The 15,607-nt window shown below is 36.4% G+C and overlaps 1 protein-coding gene across 8 annotated transcripts in view; it reads right to left on the reverse strand.

Annotated features, from left to right (window-relative positions):
• The window catches only part of USP9X (ubiquitin specific peptidase 9 X-linked), a 117,277-nt gene that overhangs the window by 26,434 nt on the left and 75,236 nt on the right, over window positions 1-15,607 (reverse strand). For all 8 annotated transcript variants that reach the window (XM_081125137.1, XM_081125135.1, XM_081125136.1 and 5 more), the window contains 9 exons: window positions 13,074-13,204; window positions 12,606-12,884; window positions 10,754-10,879; window positions 9,827-9,952; window positions 8,286-8,452; window positions 3,311-3,419; window positions 2,934-3,080; window positions 2,190-2,336; window positions 1,413-1,635 (listed from right to left, as the gene is read on the reverse strand). In XM_081125137.1, coding sequence (XP_080981263.1) covers window positions 1,413-1,635; window positions 2,190-2,336; window positions 2,934-3,080; window positions 3,311-3,419; window positions 8,286-8,452; window positions 9,827-9,952; window positions 10,754-10,879; window positions 12,606-12,884; window positions 13,074-13,204 — 1,455 coding nt within the window. The remainder of the gene's footprint in view (window positions 1-1,412; window positions 1,636-2,189; window positions 2,337-2,933; window positions 3,081-3,310; window positions 3,420-8,285; window positions 8,453-9,826; window positions 9,953-10,753; window positions 10,880-12,605; window positions 12,885-13,073; window positions 13,205-15,607) is intronic.

Consider the following 15,607-nt stretch of genomic DNA (forward strand, 5'->3'; position numbering starts at 1 on the left):
ATTGATGGTGTTTATGCCCGAGATGAAAGTGAATTCTATTTTGGCAAGAGGTATGCTCATGTGTACAAAGTAAAGAACACAGCGACTCCTGGCAGCTAACTGAACAAAACCAGAAGAATCTGGGAAAAAGTAATTCATGTCCACGTGGTATGGTTTGTGCCAAATTCAAAAGCAACTTTCCTGCTAAGGCCATTAGACGCTGAATCTACATGATGCTGTATCCCTTGAGGGTTTAAACTTATTGGAAACTGAATAAATAAAAGTGAGGATTCGTTTTGAAAAATAAAAACAAAAACTACCTCTTTAAGTTAAAAAACAACAAAAACCCTCAAATAAACCCTGCCTCACTATACACAGATTTGGTAAAATAGCTAAAGGTCTCACCTTTAAAGCAGACAGTTTCATCAGAATCTCCTAAAGTGTTTTTTAAAATGTCCTTATATTCTGCCCGGCTGGTGTGGCCTAGTGGTTGAGGGTCGACCCATGAACTAAGAGGTCATCGGTTTGATTCCCAGCCATTTGGGCTCCATCCCCAGAAGGGGGCATGCAGGAGGCAGCCAATCGATGATGTTTCTCTCTCTCTGTCCCTCTCCCTTCCTCTCTCCTAAAAATCAATAAAAACATATTTAAAATGTCCTTAAAAATTTACTATAATCAATTATATTCTTAAACTTTGTAGATAAACAGCAGTTTTCTCTTAAAAACAAAACAACAGAAACCCCAGTTTCTGTGGTGTTTGATATCTTATTTCTGCTTTTTCGGTCATTTTATATTGCCCTCCTCCGTTTTGAGCTTCAGTTCCATAGCTGTGAGATCTGGAGTCTATTGTCTATTTCACAGGCTTCATGTGATCATTAACTGAAGACAGAAATATTATCTTCTCACAACCCGGGCATGTGCCCTAACTGGGAATCGAACCCCGATCTCCTGGATCCTAGGTTGACGCTCAACCGCTGAACCACGCCTGGCTGGGCTCACATTCTAATCTTTAAAACCAGATTTTCTTAGAGCTCTTATGAAAATAACTTTAAAGAGCTTCTAAGTGAGGGCCTAAAAGATTTCCAATGAATGAAATTTGCGTTTTAAGTTTGAACTCTGGCCTTTATTTTGACTATTTATTACTCTGGAATTTGGGTTTTATTCCAGATTTGACCAAGATGAAATTTATTTTGCTAAATAGTTACACCACATACAGGAAGACACTTAACAAACATTTGAAAACTTACATTAAGGCTCCTTGCTTGTAATGGTCTTAAATTATATATCCATTTGCTAAAAATGTTAAACTAAACTAGTTGCTGAAAGAAAAGCATGAGTTGAAGATGTTTACTAAAAAACAAACAAACAAACAAACCCAGGAAAAAAGAATTTAAATTAACTGTTATCACAACATTATATTTTAAAATACTTACTAGTTATTGCTGTGCCAATGTAATACATTTCAGTCAGGGAATCTACTATCTGTTTGAGATTCCTCACACAGCCAACAGCTAATGCTACAAGCAACTCAAAACCAGCATTAATGGTAGCTGGTGAACTACAGACTGGAATAGCCTGTTCAGCTGGCAGTTCTCCATTTCTCATATACTGTAGGTAAACATTGGATGCAGGGAAGATGAAATCATCAATTAATTCCTATTGCGATTTGGAAAAAAAAAAAAAAGATTATGTATTAGCAATGATATCAACATGTATTTCTAAGGAAAAAAAGGTCATTTAGAATCTTGGAAGGAAATAACATGAAATCATTTGTCAGAACTCAAGATCTCACTACATCTCAGAAAACTTACTTGGATTTTCTAATAAAAAGACCCCACTTTAAAATACTATGTACTACAATTAACAACCATAGCAATTTCTCAATTTAAATATTTTTAAAGTATCAAGAGCAAACTGACTATAGCACTTAACAAAAGTGAAAAATTTAATTAAGTTTATTCCTTTAAGGACATATATACCAAACATTCTGAATAAAAATAAAATTCACTGAAATGATTCATGTTTTTCCCTTGAATTACTGCATACAAGATGCAGTTTAGTTTGACAAAGTGAAAAATTCATAGTTTCTAAATAGAAAAATTAAATAGTGCTTACTTAACTTTATAAAATATATAATACAGAAATTTTATTTATATACAAAATTTAGAAGGCTATGATATCTGCTTTAGGATCAAGACAGCAGAACTTACTTTAATGAGGTTAGCACCTCCCTTTTCACAACCAATATGATACTTTTTCTCAGGGGTTTGAAAGGCCAGTAACTCTTTTGTTACCCCAAGGTGGCCTTCCAAGATTGTCTCTTCAACACCTGTTTCACCTGTTCTCTTAACATCATCCTGCCAGAGAAAAAAAATAAAATGAAGAAGAAAAAAAAATTACTACTAAAAAAAAAAAAAAAAAAAAAATCAAATGTCCAACTTATGAAAGCAAGGAAGGGAAGAACCAGAACAAGAGGGCTGGACGGACATGAGGAAATTCCTCCAAATCTTCCCATTCTAAGCAATCTCTCCTCAGAACTTTCTAGAAATAGACTTTACAAACCACTGAAGGCTAAAAGCTACAAAGCAAAAAATTCCCATACAATTCTAAGTAAAAAGTATCAGGTCTTAAGATCAAGAATTAAATTAAGTGCTAGTCTATCAAATTCACCAAGAATACTTTTTAAAAGATGAAAATTTGTAAAAAGGCCCCAAATTCTAAAGTGAAAAAAAAGGTGAAAATCAGTATACCAAGTCTCAAAGTAAAAGAAAGCATTTTACAGAACTAGTTATGCATTTATTCTGTGATTGAGTTACTAATATCCACTAATGCAGAGCATATTCATTGGTCCTTTTAATTACTCTTTGGTGTTTTTCATTTAATCAAAATGCTAAAAACTATAAACTATTAATAAACTACCCAACTTATTGATATGGTAAACACTGTCAACTTACCCTAATTCTTTTAAGCCAGTCAATTTCATTATTGAGAAGAACTTCAGCATTGGGTATGTTAATATTACTATTGTAAGCATAATTAAGAAGGTGCCTTAACAGAGTGAAGTAGTCATCCGAATGTTTAGCTCTCTCTCTGGCTGTGCTCTGAAACAAAGTAAAATAATATAAATTTACATGTCCACGCTCAGAATTCACTTTTGAAAAACTTGAAGTTAACTAGAGCAGATGACTAATATAGTATCAGAAATTACCAATATTAATTAAATAAATACAGACTGCTCTAAGTTGAATACAATCTAAAAGCATGACTTCCTGAATGCCCCCCCGTTTAAAAGAACCAATCACATTGAAAAGCGAATTAAAAAACATCTCACCCCCAAAACGGTAAAGAGCAGAGTAATGAAGAAAAGTAGAGGCCTGTGTCCCATGCAACATCTGGTGCACATTAAAAAGAACTGCTCCTGTGCCACCTGGCGAACAGTTCTGAAATAAAAACATTTCACATTTAACGTATTATTCTCATGAAAGGGCCAAAAAAAATAAAATAAAAAAAAGATTATAATCCTGGTCTCTCTTGGGTGGATGTGGAATAAGAGGTAGGTAAATTAAAAAGTAAAAATACAAGTATACAAGATAATAGTCCTTTAAACCAGCAACATACATACATGAATTAGGTTGTGTCAAGAACTATAATTGTCAATGAAGAGTTTGAGGGTACATTTTAACACTCCTTTCTTGGAAAAGGCAAGAAATGCTCCTCTAGATACAAGATGTTCTACAGTGAGCCTTATGCAGCTTTCTGACTTTCCACAGAATTTTTATTCAATTGTACTTTGGAACAAACAACTCTAAAAATTCTGTTGCAGTTACAATAAGGATATGACTGTAGATGTCCCTTGTACTAGTAGGTCCCAAAGCATGGCCTCCAAATCAGCAGCTGCTGGGAATTATTAGAGATGCAAATTCTCAGGTTCCATCCCAGACCTGGTGATTGAAAAGTACTGGAGGTGGGCCCAGCAACCCATGTTTCAACAAATCTTGCAAGTAATTCTAATGTGTGCTAAACATTGAGAATCACTGTATTATATAATATTCTATGATGGCTCATGAGAAAAACTTATTTCTGGTCTCAATACTGAGAATTTTCCCTGATCATTATGGATCTTAAAAAACACACACACAAAAACATACTATATAGATCTCACCAGAATAAATGCTCCAAGAGCGCAGAGACATCATCTGTTTAGCCTCCTGTGCCTCAAGAACCTACAATAGTGTCTAGCACATAGTAGGTGCCAAGAACCATTTACCAAATGTATAAATACTGTTTGTTTACAAAATGGTGTTTTGTCTCCATTAGAAAGGAAGTTCTTTCAGGCCAAGGCTTTGCATTGCCAATGTCAGTTTCTGGCACCTAAAACAAAGTCTGACATACGGATCTGCTAAGCACTTGTGTATCTTACAGACATTTACAAACTACCTTTTGTGGATTAACTATCAGCTTTCTATCTTTGTGCGAGCTGATAGAGAGCTTAAAACCAAATTTATAGTTCAATATAAAGAACCTGACAGCACACATTCTGTGTACTAACCTCCCTCCTGGATGCTTTTAGGTTTCTGAAACCCACACACGGTACTATAAATCAGAGAGATTTTAAACACTCTGTGGGTTGAGTTCAGTGGAACCCATGTTAACTGAAGTGAGGAGTACCAATTTTCTGGGGAGGATGTCCACAACTTTTATCAGGTTTTCAAAAGTGTGCCATTCACGCTGCCCTAGTTTATTTTTTAAATAGTTAGGTATGTTGCCCAAATAGAGTGTGTGTGGGTGTGTGTCTAAAGTTGGTGCCTCTCAGTTCCTAATGAAACCTCCCTCACTTCCGCAATGCTTCAAAAAAAACCCCTATCAACAAAATCTGTTGTATCTTCACAACATACTGAAAATTTGATTATTTCTTACCACTTCTACTATTGCCGTACTTCTAGTCCCTGTCACCTTTCATTTGGATTAATGAAAAAGTCTAACTCTTTTCCTGTTACTCTATAACTTATTCTCAACAAAGCAACCAGAATAAACTTAAAATGTTAACTCAGAGCACATCATAGGCTGTTTGTTACCTCTGACACCCCCTACCTGCTCCAACCACGTTGGTCTCCCTGCTGTTCTCTAACACAGCAGGCATGGTTCTGCCCCGTGACATTTACACCTGTTGTTCCTGTGCTTCACACACTTCCCCTCTATCATCTACATGGACCACCACCCTACTCTCTCAGAGCTTCGATTAATGGTCACCTTTTAAGAGAAGCCTTTTTTGAACGATCCTATATAGGCACACCTCAGAGATATTACAGGTTTGGCTCTAGACCATCATAATAAAGCGAGTCATAATATTTTTGCTGGTGGGTCTTGCCTTCCATTTGTAAAAGGACATCCGTGAAGCGCAATGAAGTACAATAAAATGAAGTCTGTGTGTATAAAACGGAACTCCGCCGAACTCCTTATCCCCTTTCCTGCTTTCTCTCCATAGCATTTATCACTATCTAACATACTATATATTTTCCCATATGTCTTCCCTTCTTAGCCCCTATCCTCTTTAGTATATTGACTCCAAGAAGGCTGACATTTTGTGTTTTGTTTACTGCCATTCCAGTAGCTAGAATAGTGGCTGGCTCATAACAGGTGCTTGTTGACATATTATTTACCAATGAGACTGAGTTCCGTGTAAAAATCTAACACTACTTGGATCTCTGCATTAAAGGCCTTCTGTAAAGTGACTCCTCCTAATCTCCTTTACAGTATTATCCTTTATTCGTCTTTCTACACATCAAATCAAACCACTCAGCTCTGCCCTGAAAGCACTATGCCAGGAGTGGCAAACTCAAATGCCTCCATGAATCAGAGAGGTAACATAAAGGAGTTCAATAGGCAGGGTGTAAAGCAACAGGTGCTGGGGAGGGCTGGAAAAACCGTATCTGCCTAAAGGAATTCAAATGCAATTGTGAGTGACTACAATAAAATAAGGTCAGTGTTAGGATATGGAAGCAGACCTCATGTAATGGGAACAGAGGTCTGGGAGAACTTCTGAGCCCAGGGATAAGGAAAACTTAGCAAATGTGGCACTGAAGTTAAAACTTCTGATTAAGTAGAAGCAAGGGCCAAATTGTAGAGTGCTATACACTGAATTTAAATACTCAGACTAAATTAAAAGGCAATAAGAAGACATGGAAAGATTTTAGCAGGAAAACAATATGATCATATTTTGTAAAGATCACAGAGTCTGCAGTGTGGCCAACAGATTAGAGTAACACCTTAGGGGAACAGCATTAGATGTAGAAAGATTAACGATACTGCAATTGTCCTTAGGCAATGGGTGTTGGTTGTTTAAAAGAGGGTAGAAACAGTATGGAGAGGTTGAAAGTGTATGGAGTCCAAAAATACAGGAAGTAAAAACAATTATTAAAGGGAGTGATAGTAAGAGGCAGAGCACCGCCAATGCCCAGCTTCCATTTTTACACATATAAATCTTAACTAAACAGCTCACGTGTTATATTGTGCACAGAACCTTCACTTCTGCTCCTCCTTCCAGGTAAAAAGTAACTGATTCCTCTTCTAATTCCCTAAGCACTTTGCCTTTTATGACTAACTTCTGTTTCAAAGTTCCCTGAGAGCAACAACTATCTTATTTGACTTTGGGCTCTTATTGACAAACACATAGTAGGGACTCACATAATTTGCTGGTGGATTAGAATTATGGAGAGAGAAACAATGTGGCAGAAATAAAGTTGGAACTCAAGAGAACCTTGTCATTTATCTCCAGTCTTATTCCCTCCATCAGCAAAGTCTACTTCTGAGAGTTGTTATAGAATTGAGGGGAAAAAAAAACCTATGTGGGGGAAAAAAGCTGTAAACAAGCTATACTGGTTAGTAATATGGTTCTTCGAGTATAAACTACCTAAAGGATAGACTACTCATGTATGCAGGTCTATAATCCCGTATCTGAAACCCTTGAGGCCAGATGTTTTTGTGGATTCAGATTTTAGAAAGGTAATGCCAACAAATAATGTTCAGGTTGGGTTTGCTGTCAAATTCTTACAAACTGGAAATAAAGTATTTTGAACCTGCAAGAGGTACTCAGATATTTATACAATGATTGAAAACTACAGGGCAGGGTGAATCAGTACTACAGAAGAAATTCGCTACCTCCAGGTTTGACTTCATTAAAACTTTCCTCCCTCCACCCAATGCATTATCAAGTGGAACTAGACTTTCTATTTATCTTTCTTAACATACAGAGTTGTCTAATGATGATCAAGCCTTCCCAAAGAGACAGCAAGCTCAACCTTATCTTGGGGGATCCTGCCAAAGGACTTTCTGAATAGGCTGGATTAGATGTCTTCAAGAACATTACACCAAGGAACTTCTAAAAGAGTAGACCCTTCCACTTGCGACCCTCTAAATCACTTCATAGCATCCTACTTAAATTAAATCATGCACACATTTAAGAAAAAAAAAAAAAGCTTTATTACTAGGCTTCATTTCAGCAAACTGCTTATTCTGATTTTATACTAACTGTTCATCAGTAATTTCTGTCATTGTTGAACGGCATGTGACAGAATAAACAAAATAAACGTTTTGTGTCTTTTTACAAAATGTGTGTAAGACAGATAATTACATACAACAGAGAACTAATTAGAGCTCGAGTTTAACAAATTACTCCAAGAAGGTCAGGGTTAGGCTGACATAAGAGGATGGAAACCAACATTTTCTACAAATCCAACTGACTCACACAAAAGAAGCCCAAAACAAAGTTAATGTCATTGATTAAATGCTCTTGAAATGTAAATGAGGGCTTTATAGTTGGTCTTTATTCTCAGTGTAAAATACAAAAGTTCTTACCATAACCCTGCCTTTTGAGTTTCATACTGAATTAACAATTTCACTTAAAACCAACCAACCAACCAACCAACCAACCAACCAACCAACCAACCAACCAACCAACCAACCAACCAACCTTGTAGCTAGGTATTCAAGATAGGAGGCTAATATCCTATTTAACTTAAAATCCTGTAAACTAGATTTTAAAAACGGGCTAAAATATGTACCTTTTAGGTAAAACTAAATTCTGAAATTAGAGAAAAATTAATTTTACTTTGGGAATGTTGACATTGTGCAGCCTAAAACCAAACAAATCTAGGTCTAAGCAAAACATGGCTAAGTAAAATTTTCCTAAATATTAACATTCTATAGAGACAATAAATTTTTTGAATTCTGGGATTAAACTTTGCCAGCAGAAATTATTTCTGCTTTACAAAAATAAGATGTTTCTTACAATTAAGAGAGATACTTACTTGCTGTGACAGTGCAATAGTAAGTCAATAATGAATGTCTGCCAAGCCTTTTCTTTACTAAGAGCATCTAAGGCTGTTGGAATCAAGGCAAAACATAAGGTCATCACTTCCAATGCTTCACAGCAAACCTGTTCATCTTCCAAGTCCAGCTCATTGCCTGCATTGGACTGTAAAATGACAGGGGTAAATTATCTAGAAATGCATTTAAGAAAAAGTTCATACAACCTCAAGCATGTGCAGAAAATGTACCTACTCAAACCACTTGGACTCAGCCTCTTTATGTGCAGCTCTTGAGGACCCTTGGAATAGTATGGAAATGACTATAACAGACAACAAAGTCTAATTCCCGTATTTTGCTACTTCCCAAGGAGAGCTTAAGAAGCACATGACCATGTATCACCACCTGCTTCTTTGTCCTTCAGGCTCCTAGAGCCTTCTGAGTTGTGTCCTCTTGCACCAACCATCACTCCTTTCTAGAGAACCGCTCTGGCGCTGCAGTTAGGTACTTCTGACTAGTTCCATCATGTAGCTTACCTGTAGTGTCATTTATTCTAAAGCAATTGTCTTAGACAATTTTTAGGGAAGGTTTTACAACCTAAAATATGCTTAGGTAGATAGTTAATAACTTCTAGTCTGACTTTATAAAAACTTGTAATTACAGTACATGCCTGGAAAGGAACGAGCACTCAAAATATTAGCTGAATGAATGCGCAGCAGCGTACCCGACAGAACTGCAGGACTGCAGGACACCAACACACATCCTGGGCAAATCAGGGGCATGCTGGCCATAAAAAGGAAGCTCTACAGAGCTAGAACAGTTCCTATAACTCAATTTCCCCTTCTAAATATGCAGCCCCAGCTGGCTGAGCATCATTCCACATAATAAAAGGTGGTGGGTTCAATCCCTGGTTGGGGGGTGTGTAAGGGAGGCAACTGATTGATGTTGCCTTTCTCTCACTTTCTCCTTCCCAAATAATAATAATAGTAATAAATAACAACAACAACAATACATAAATATGCAGAAGTGGCTATCAGGAACAGGTACATATGACAGAAAAATCAAAGAATCAGACACAGCCTTTCTGCTGTAAATAATTTGCTTAACCTAACGGAGGGTCAGAGATGACACCTCATTGGCAGACACTACTTCTGACCACCTTAGGAGAATGAAAAATACTTAAACGTGGTGATAACATAATTTACAGTTACCTAAACACAAATTTACACAGGACAGAAAGATGATGAAAAAAGAAGAGAGAATGAAAATAATCAAATTCAGTATAAGACAGTTATACCTGACCCCAGTTTGAACTAGAAAAAAGATAGCTTTGTATTAAAACATAAAAATCTGGCAAGATTCTGAAGCACTTTATTTTCAAAGTAATATTTTACTGTATTCTCACCTTAACTATAGCTACTAGTTAATTTTCAATCTATTGAGATGCAAGTCATTGGCTTTTTAAAGATAGAAGACATAGTTCAGCCTCATACAATTAAACAACATTTATTTATAAGAAATATATTTCTGTGATAATTCTTACCTTCTCATAAATTTTAGTGATTTCTTCATTTGGGCTAAATACTAGCTGTAATGCGCCACATCCTGATGCCCAAATAATTTTTTGTATAGCTCTAATGACACAAATATCAGGCATGTATCTTGAAGCCTGCAAGATAATGAGTAATTACAACTGTTGAAAGAGTATTAGAGTGGAATAATCACTAAAAAAGCAAAAATGCTTTTCCTTGTAAAGCAATAGGAATGGCTGTGCAGCAGTACCATCGTCTTCAGGCTCCCAAGTTGCCTTTGTCCCATTTTTTGTTTAACAGCAATACCACAAAGTATAAACTCCAAGTTATTATCTGGCCTTATACTACTTTCAGAAGAATCTTAAAAAGACTACAAAGGTGATCCAACCATTCCAGTCCTAGGTTGTTTTTTTACCCAAGGTATATAAAAACCTGTGCCCACACAAACACTTGTATAGAATGTTCACAGCAGCTTTATTCACGATCAAAAAAGGGAAACAATCCAAATGTCCTTCACCAAGTATATGGAAAAACACAGTGTGAAATATTCACCACGGGATACTACTCAGCAATAAAAAGAAATGGACTAATGGCTCACACAGTACAGACAATTTTCAGTCATTATGCTGAGTGAAAGAAGCCAGACATAAAAGAACAAATAGTTTGATGCCACGTGCATAAAATTCTAGAAAATGAAAACTAGTATATAGTGACAAAAGACTAGTGGCTACCTGGGGCAAGGGGTGGAGGAAAGAATAGACTGCAAAGGGGCACACACAAAGAGTGATGGAAACATTCTGTGTCTTGATTGTGGGGGTGGTTTCAAACATAGGCATTTGTCAAGATTCACTGAATTATAAACTTTAATAGAGGGTGGAAAGTAGGAAAAAAAACACAAACCTTCCAGGATATCAGAGCTTTAAAAGTTTAATACTAACCTCATCAGATATTTGCTGAGCAAGACGAATTGACACATTTCTAAGCATGCATTCAGATGAAGGATTAGGAATGCTCTGAAGGGCACTTTGTAGCACCACTGCTTGATCATGAGTAACTTGGTTGACCTGAAAAAAGGTAACCATTTTACTTGGAGTAAATAATTTATACTTAACCAGACCTAACCATTTGTTCCTCACCCATCGCCACTCCCTCAGGATTACCTCTTTCCACATATATACTACAGACCTGTGGTGACTTACACAAAAAGTACTTCACATTGCCAGCAATTGGGGCTTCCTCTTTTTCTTATGCATTAGAAACCCTCTGTAAACCCCCATTCCAGATCAACCCAACTCATGTCTCTATCTGGGCTCACCATTACTAATAAGGGCAAGCAATAAACTGAACCGACGGGTTGCAACCCTTATCTAGAGACTAGTAAATTACTCCACATCTTTTACATGCATGCTCCTGGGCAGACCCTGCTCCCACTCCTCCTGGTGATCAAATTCTTCTTTGAAAAGGAGAAAAATTAAGAAATATCAGTAACAGAAGTACAAGTGTATGAAATGTACCAGTATTTTACTTAATAGTATAATCAAGTTTTTAAATCCGTAAGAAAAACATTACTTTAAGTAGTTATTACCAGGCAATTCTGTCTTTCAAGTTGTAACTCCCCTTCTCTATACTTTAAGTACAGCTATTATGTACCTTTGTATCCTTAATAGTACATTTTCTGATTAAATTTTGGGGAAAAGTGCAAGAGGGAAATATGTAATTGTTTCCTGTGTACTTCATTAAGCACCTGTGCCAGGGATCATGATAAGGATGTGTTTTATCTGAAAAAGAACCACTTTTTTAATACTAACAAATGCAAGACTTAGGGGATGTAAGACTAATGAAAAATTTCTAAAATATACAAAAGTGGAGAAGAGTATGAAGAACTCCCATTGCCGGGCATCAAAAATTATGAAGAACCAAAATTGTTTCATGTAACCCCATCCCCCCCAGCTTTCTAGCCACTCCCCACCCCAGGATTATTTTGAGACAAATCCTGGATATATAATTTCATCTCTATTTCAGCAATTAATTTAAAAAAAAGGGGTGGTGGTGGTGATGGGAAATTATCCTTTTAAATTTAACCACACCTAAAACAATTTTAAGTGCTATTATCTCCATTACATGTGACATTACAGTATCACATATCTAATCAACACTCCAACCTCCCTGATTAAAACCTAAGCCATTTCTAAAAAAGAATATCTATATTCCTGAAGCTTTTATCTTCTATCAGTAACTTAGTAAATCATCACTTATGATGCCTATAACTCAAATTTTAGTCAGAATTAAATGCATAGTTAGACCTCTAATAAATAGGCATTAAATTCTGGCATGTCTTGAGAACTTCTAGTGGATTGAGGATGCCACCAAGGCCAAGACAGAGTCAGAGTAACCTCAGAACTGGAGGTTAAGACTGTCAAGATAGGAAGAGAAGTTGGCAACAGGTTAAATCAATTACAGCTTTTTATTACCACCTGTGCCTTTAATATATGCTAAATACAAGTTAATAAGAAATTCATATGGAGATCTTTTTATGTTTAAAATAACTGAAAGTCAAACAGGATCAAGGGGGCACAGAAGAACTATCCTCTCAAGGAAGAGTATTTCAGTGAAAAGCATTTGCATTTTTAATACAAATAAAATTTAATAGAAACCCCCTAAAATAACGCATCACTGGAAAGGAACCTGGAACAGTTTCACATTGAACTTTATAGTTGCTGTGAAGTTGAACTTTAAAAATTACCATCTATTATTATTATTATTAAAAGATTTTGTGAAAGTCTGTATTACCGATGTCATAGGATTCACGCCTTCTACACCTGGCTGAAAAGCTTCTGCCACAGCTCGAACGTGGCCATACCCAATGGCAGTCAGCAACAGTTTGGCTATTTTAAGAGCATTGAGGTAGGCACCCCTTCGAGTTTCCATGTCTGCATTTGGTAGGAAGTTATTTCTGGTTAGCATACTCAGGACTAGGGGTAGGCCACCACTTTTCAAGAAGTGAAACTGAAAATCAGAGGAGTCTTCAGCCAGAGGTGCACCAGCAGGCATTAACAAGGCATAGACTACCTGGAGAAAAGGGGAGAAGGGCTACATTAAAAGGTTTTTAAAAGATAACATCTATTTTCCCTATTATCATGGCTAAGAAATTCTTTTGACCATATCAAAAACATTTCATTAGGATGTTATGTTCTCCACATTACCATAAAACAGTCAAATTTAAAGAACATGGAATAAATTCAAAAGGAAAAAACAAACCTCTGTTAGGTATAGCACTTGTGAAGCGGAAGGACCAAAGAAAAGCGAGTCAAGAGATGGACTAAGGCTGCTTTCTCCAAGTTTGGCGTGGTCTAAACAAATAGCTCTCAATTTTTCTATTGTTGTGCTATCTGTAAAAAGAAGAGACAATTTAAGACAAAACATCATTCGTGCATTCAAAATATTTCACTTTTGATATTTTAAAGACCACTTAAGTTGAAGTAACAATTAATTCAGTTAAGTTATAGGCTCCAACTTCACAAGACATAACCAGATCTAGATTGATTAAAAACTAAGTAAGTAGCCCAGCCAGTGTGGCTCAGTGGTTGAGCGCTGACCCAAGAACCGGGAGGTCACAGTTGGATTCCTGAGGTCAGGGCACATGCCTGGATTCCGGGCCCCACCCCCAGATTCTGGGCTCTATTCCCAGTAGGGGGTGTGCAGGAGGCAACCGATCGATGTTTCTCTCCCATCATGGTTTCTATCTCTGTCCTTTCCTCTCTCTAAAATCAGTAAAATACATTTTTAAATAAATACATTTTTAAAAAAAGCTTTAAAAAACTAAGTAAACAGACAACCCAAACACTAGTAATAATAAGGAAGCAGTCTCCTCCTACTCAGACTTCAAACCAACATGCTCTCCCCGCCCCCTTCTCCAGCTACTGGAGACTGGAAAAATAGAATACACTTCAAAAGGAAGTAGTTTTTATTGAAAATAACAAAAAGGAAAAAATGAAAAGCTCTTCCCTCCACTTACTCTATTGTTAGCCTACCTGACACTATGCATTAACCAGTTTGTTTTAGTGAAAGAGGCTTAGTGGTATCCTAGAAACTGAACCTTAAAAAGCAAACATTAAAGGGGGGGAACCATGCCTAATGTTTACATCAAAGTAAGCACAAAAGATGCAAAAAAAAATAAAAAATAAATAAAAAAAATCCCAGGATACATTAAGTACTAGTGACCACTCAAATTTAAGAAGTGAATCTACTTTTAGAAAGTACTTGGATAATAGAATTATTTCCAACATAAATGTTCTATGATTAAAACACCACTTAATAAGATTTATTTTTTAATTTATTTATCTGTTTTGAAGAATAAAGATAAATGAAGATTACTATAACTTCCTTAGAATAAGTTACTTTTTACAGGCCTAGAAATAGCCTGGAAATGTTGTCAAAGAAATCTTCAATTTGTGTTAAATAGTAAGTTTTTCCTCTTCTAAAGACAATGACATAAGATATAATTAAAAGAAAATATTTGTATCTTCTCGGCATTAAATATTCACCCCCCTATATTATTATTAATTTAAAAAAAAGTCTTTATTGATTTCAGAGAGATTAAGGGAGAGGGACAGAGAGAGAAACATCTATGATGAGAGAGAGTCATGGATGGGCTGCCTCCCACACACCCCCTACTGGGGATTGAGCCCAAAACCTGGGCACGTGCCCTGACCAGGTATGGAACCAAGATCTCCTGGATCATAGGTTGATGCTCAACGGCTGAGCCACGCCGGCTGGGCCCCCATATTATTTTTAATTGATGTCTAAAATGACCTTGTTATTTTACCAGTATTATCTCTATTATTGGGCATTTAGGTTTTTTCCTCCCCCCTCCCTTTTTTTTACACACACTAAAGATCCCAGCAGTCAAAAGTTTGTAATTATTTCATCAAGAAAAAAATCCTACAGGCAGAAAAAACTGCAAGTTCCAAGACTTCTGACATATATCAGCAAATTACTCTCTAAAAACAAAGCAATTAATATCCAAGAATGTCTTGCTTGGCTTAAAAATACACTGAGGGGAGGATGGAAGCAAAAGGGAACAGAAGAAAAAAAGGAACAAGAGCTCTAAGAAAATGAAGCAGTGACTTCTAAGAAAATCACCCATAACCTCATAATCCAGGTGTAGTTAAGATTTTAGTTTATTCTTTTCTAGGCTTTTATTAAAAAGATACTTTAAACCTAATCAATTATATGGTTATAGTAACATATTATTAAAAAGGATAGCCCGGCTGGTGTGGCTCAGTGGTTGAGCACTGACCCATGAACCAGGTCACCGGTTTGATTCCCAGCCAGGGCACATGCCGGGGTTGTGGGCTTGATCCCCAGTAGTGGATGTGCAAGAGGCACCCTGTTGATGTTTCCCTCTCATCAATGTTTCTATCTCTCTATCCCTCTCCCTTCCTCTCTCTCTAAAATTAAGAAAAACATATTAAAAATAGTTATTAAAAAAAAAAGTATGTAAAATAATCAGCAGTAACAGGTTAACAGTACAAACTCTGGAGCCCAACCACATGCAATTGAATCATAGAGCTGCAGTTTAGGCAATGTGTCCTTGGTTAAGTAACTAAATCTCTGTGTCCATTTCTCCATCTTTAAAATACAGATGAAAATAGTAGACGTTGTGACATTTAAGTGAGTTAACAAACACAAAGTAATTGTAACAGACTTTGACATATTTTAAAATATATTATATAGTCCAAACTCTTAGGAAAAAGGAAGCACTGAAGAGGTAAAGCAGTATATATTTTAAC

Source organism: Miniopterus schreibersii, assembly GCF_964146895.1.
Source record: "Miniopterus schreibersii genome assembly, chromosome: X".
In the NCBI taxonomy this organism is placed as follows: domain Eukaryota; kingdom Metazoa; phylum Chordata; class Mammalia; order Chiroptera; family Miniopteridae; genus Miniopterus; species Miniopterus schreibersii.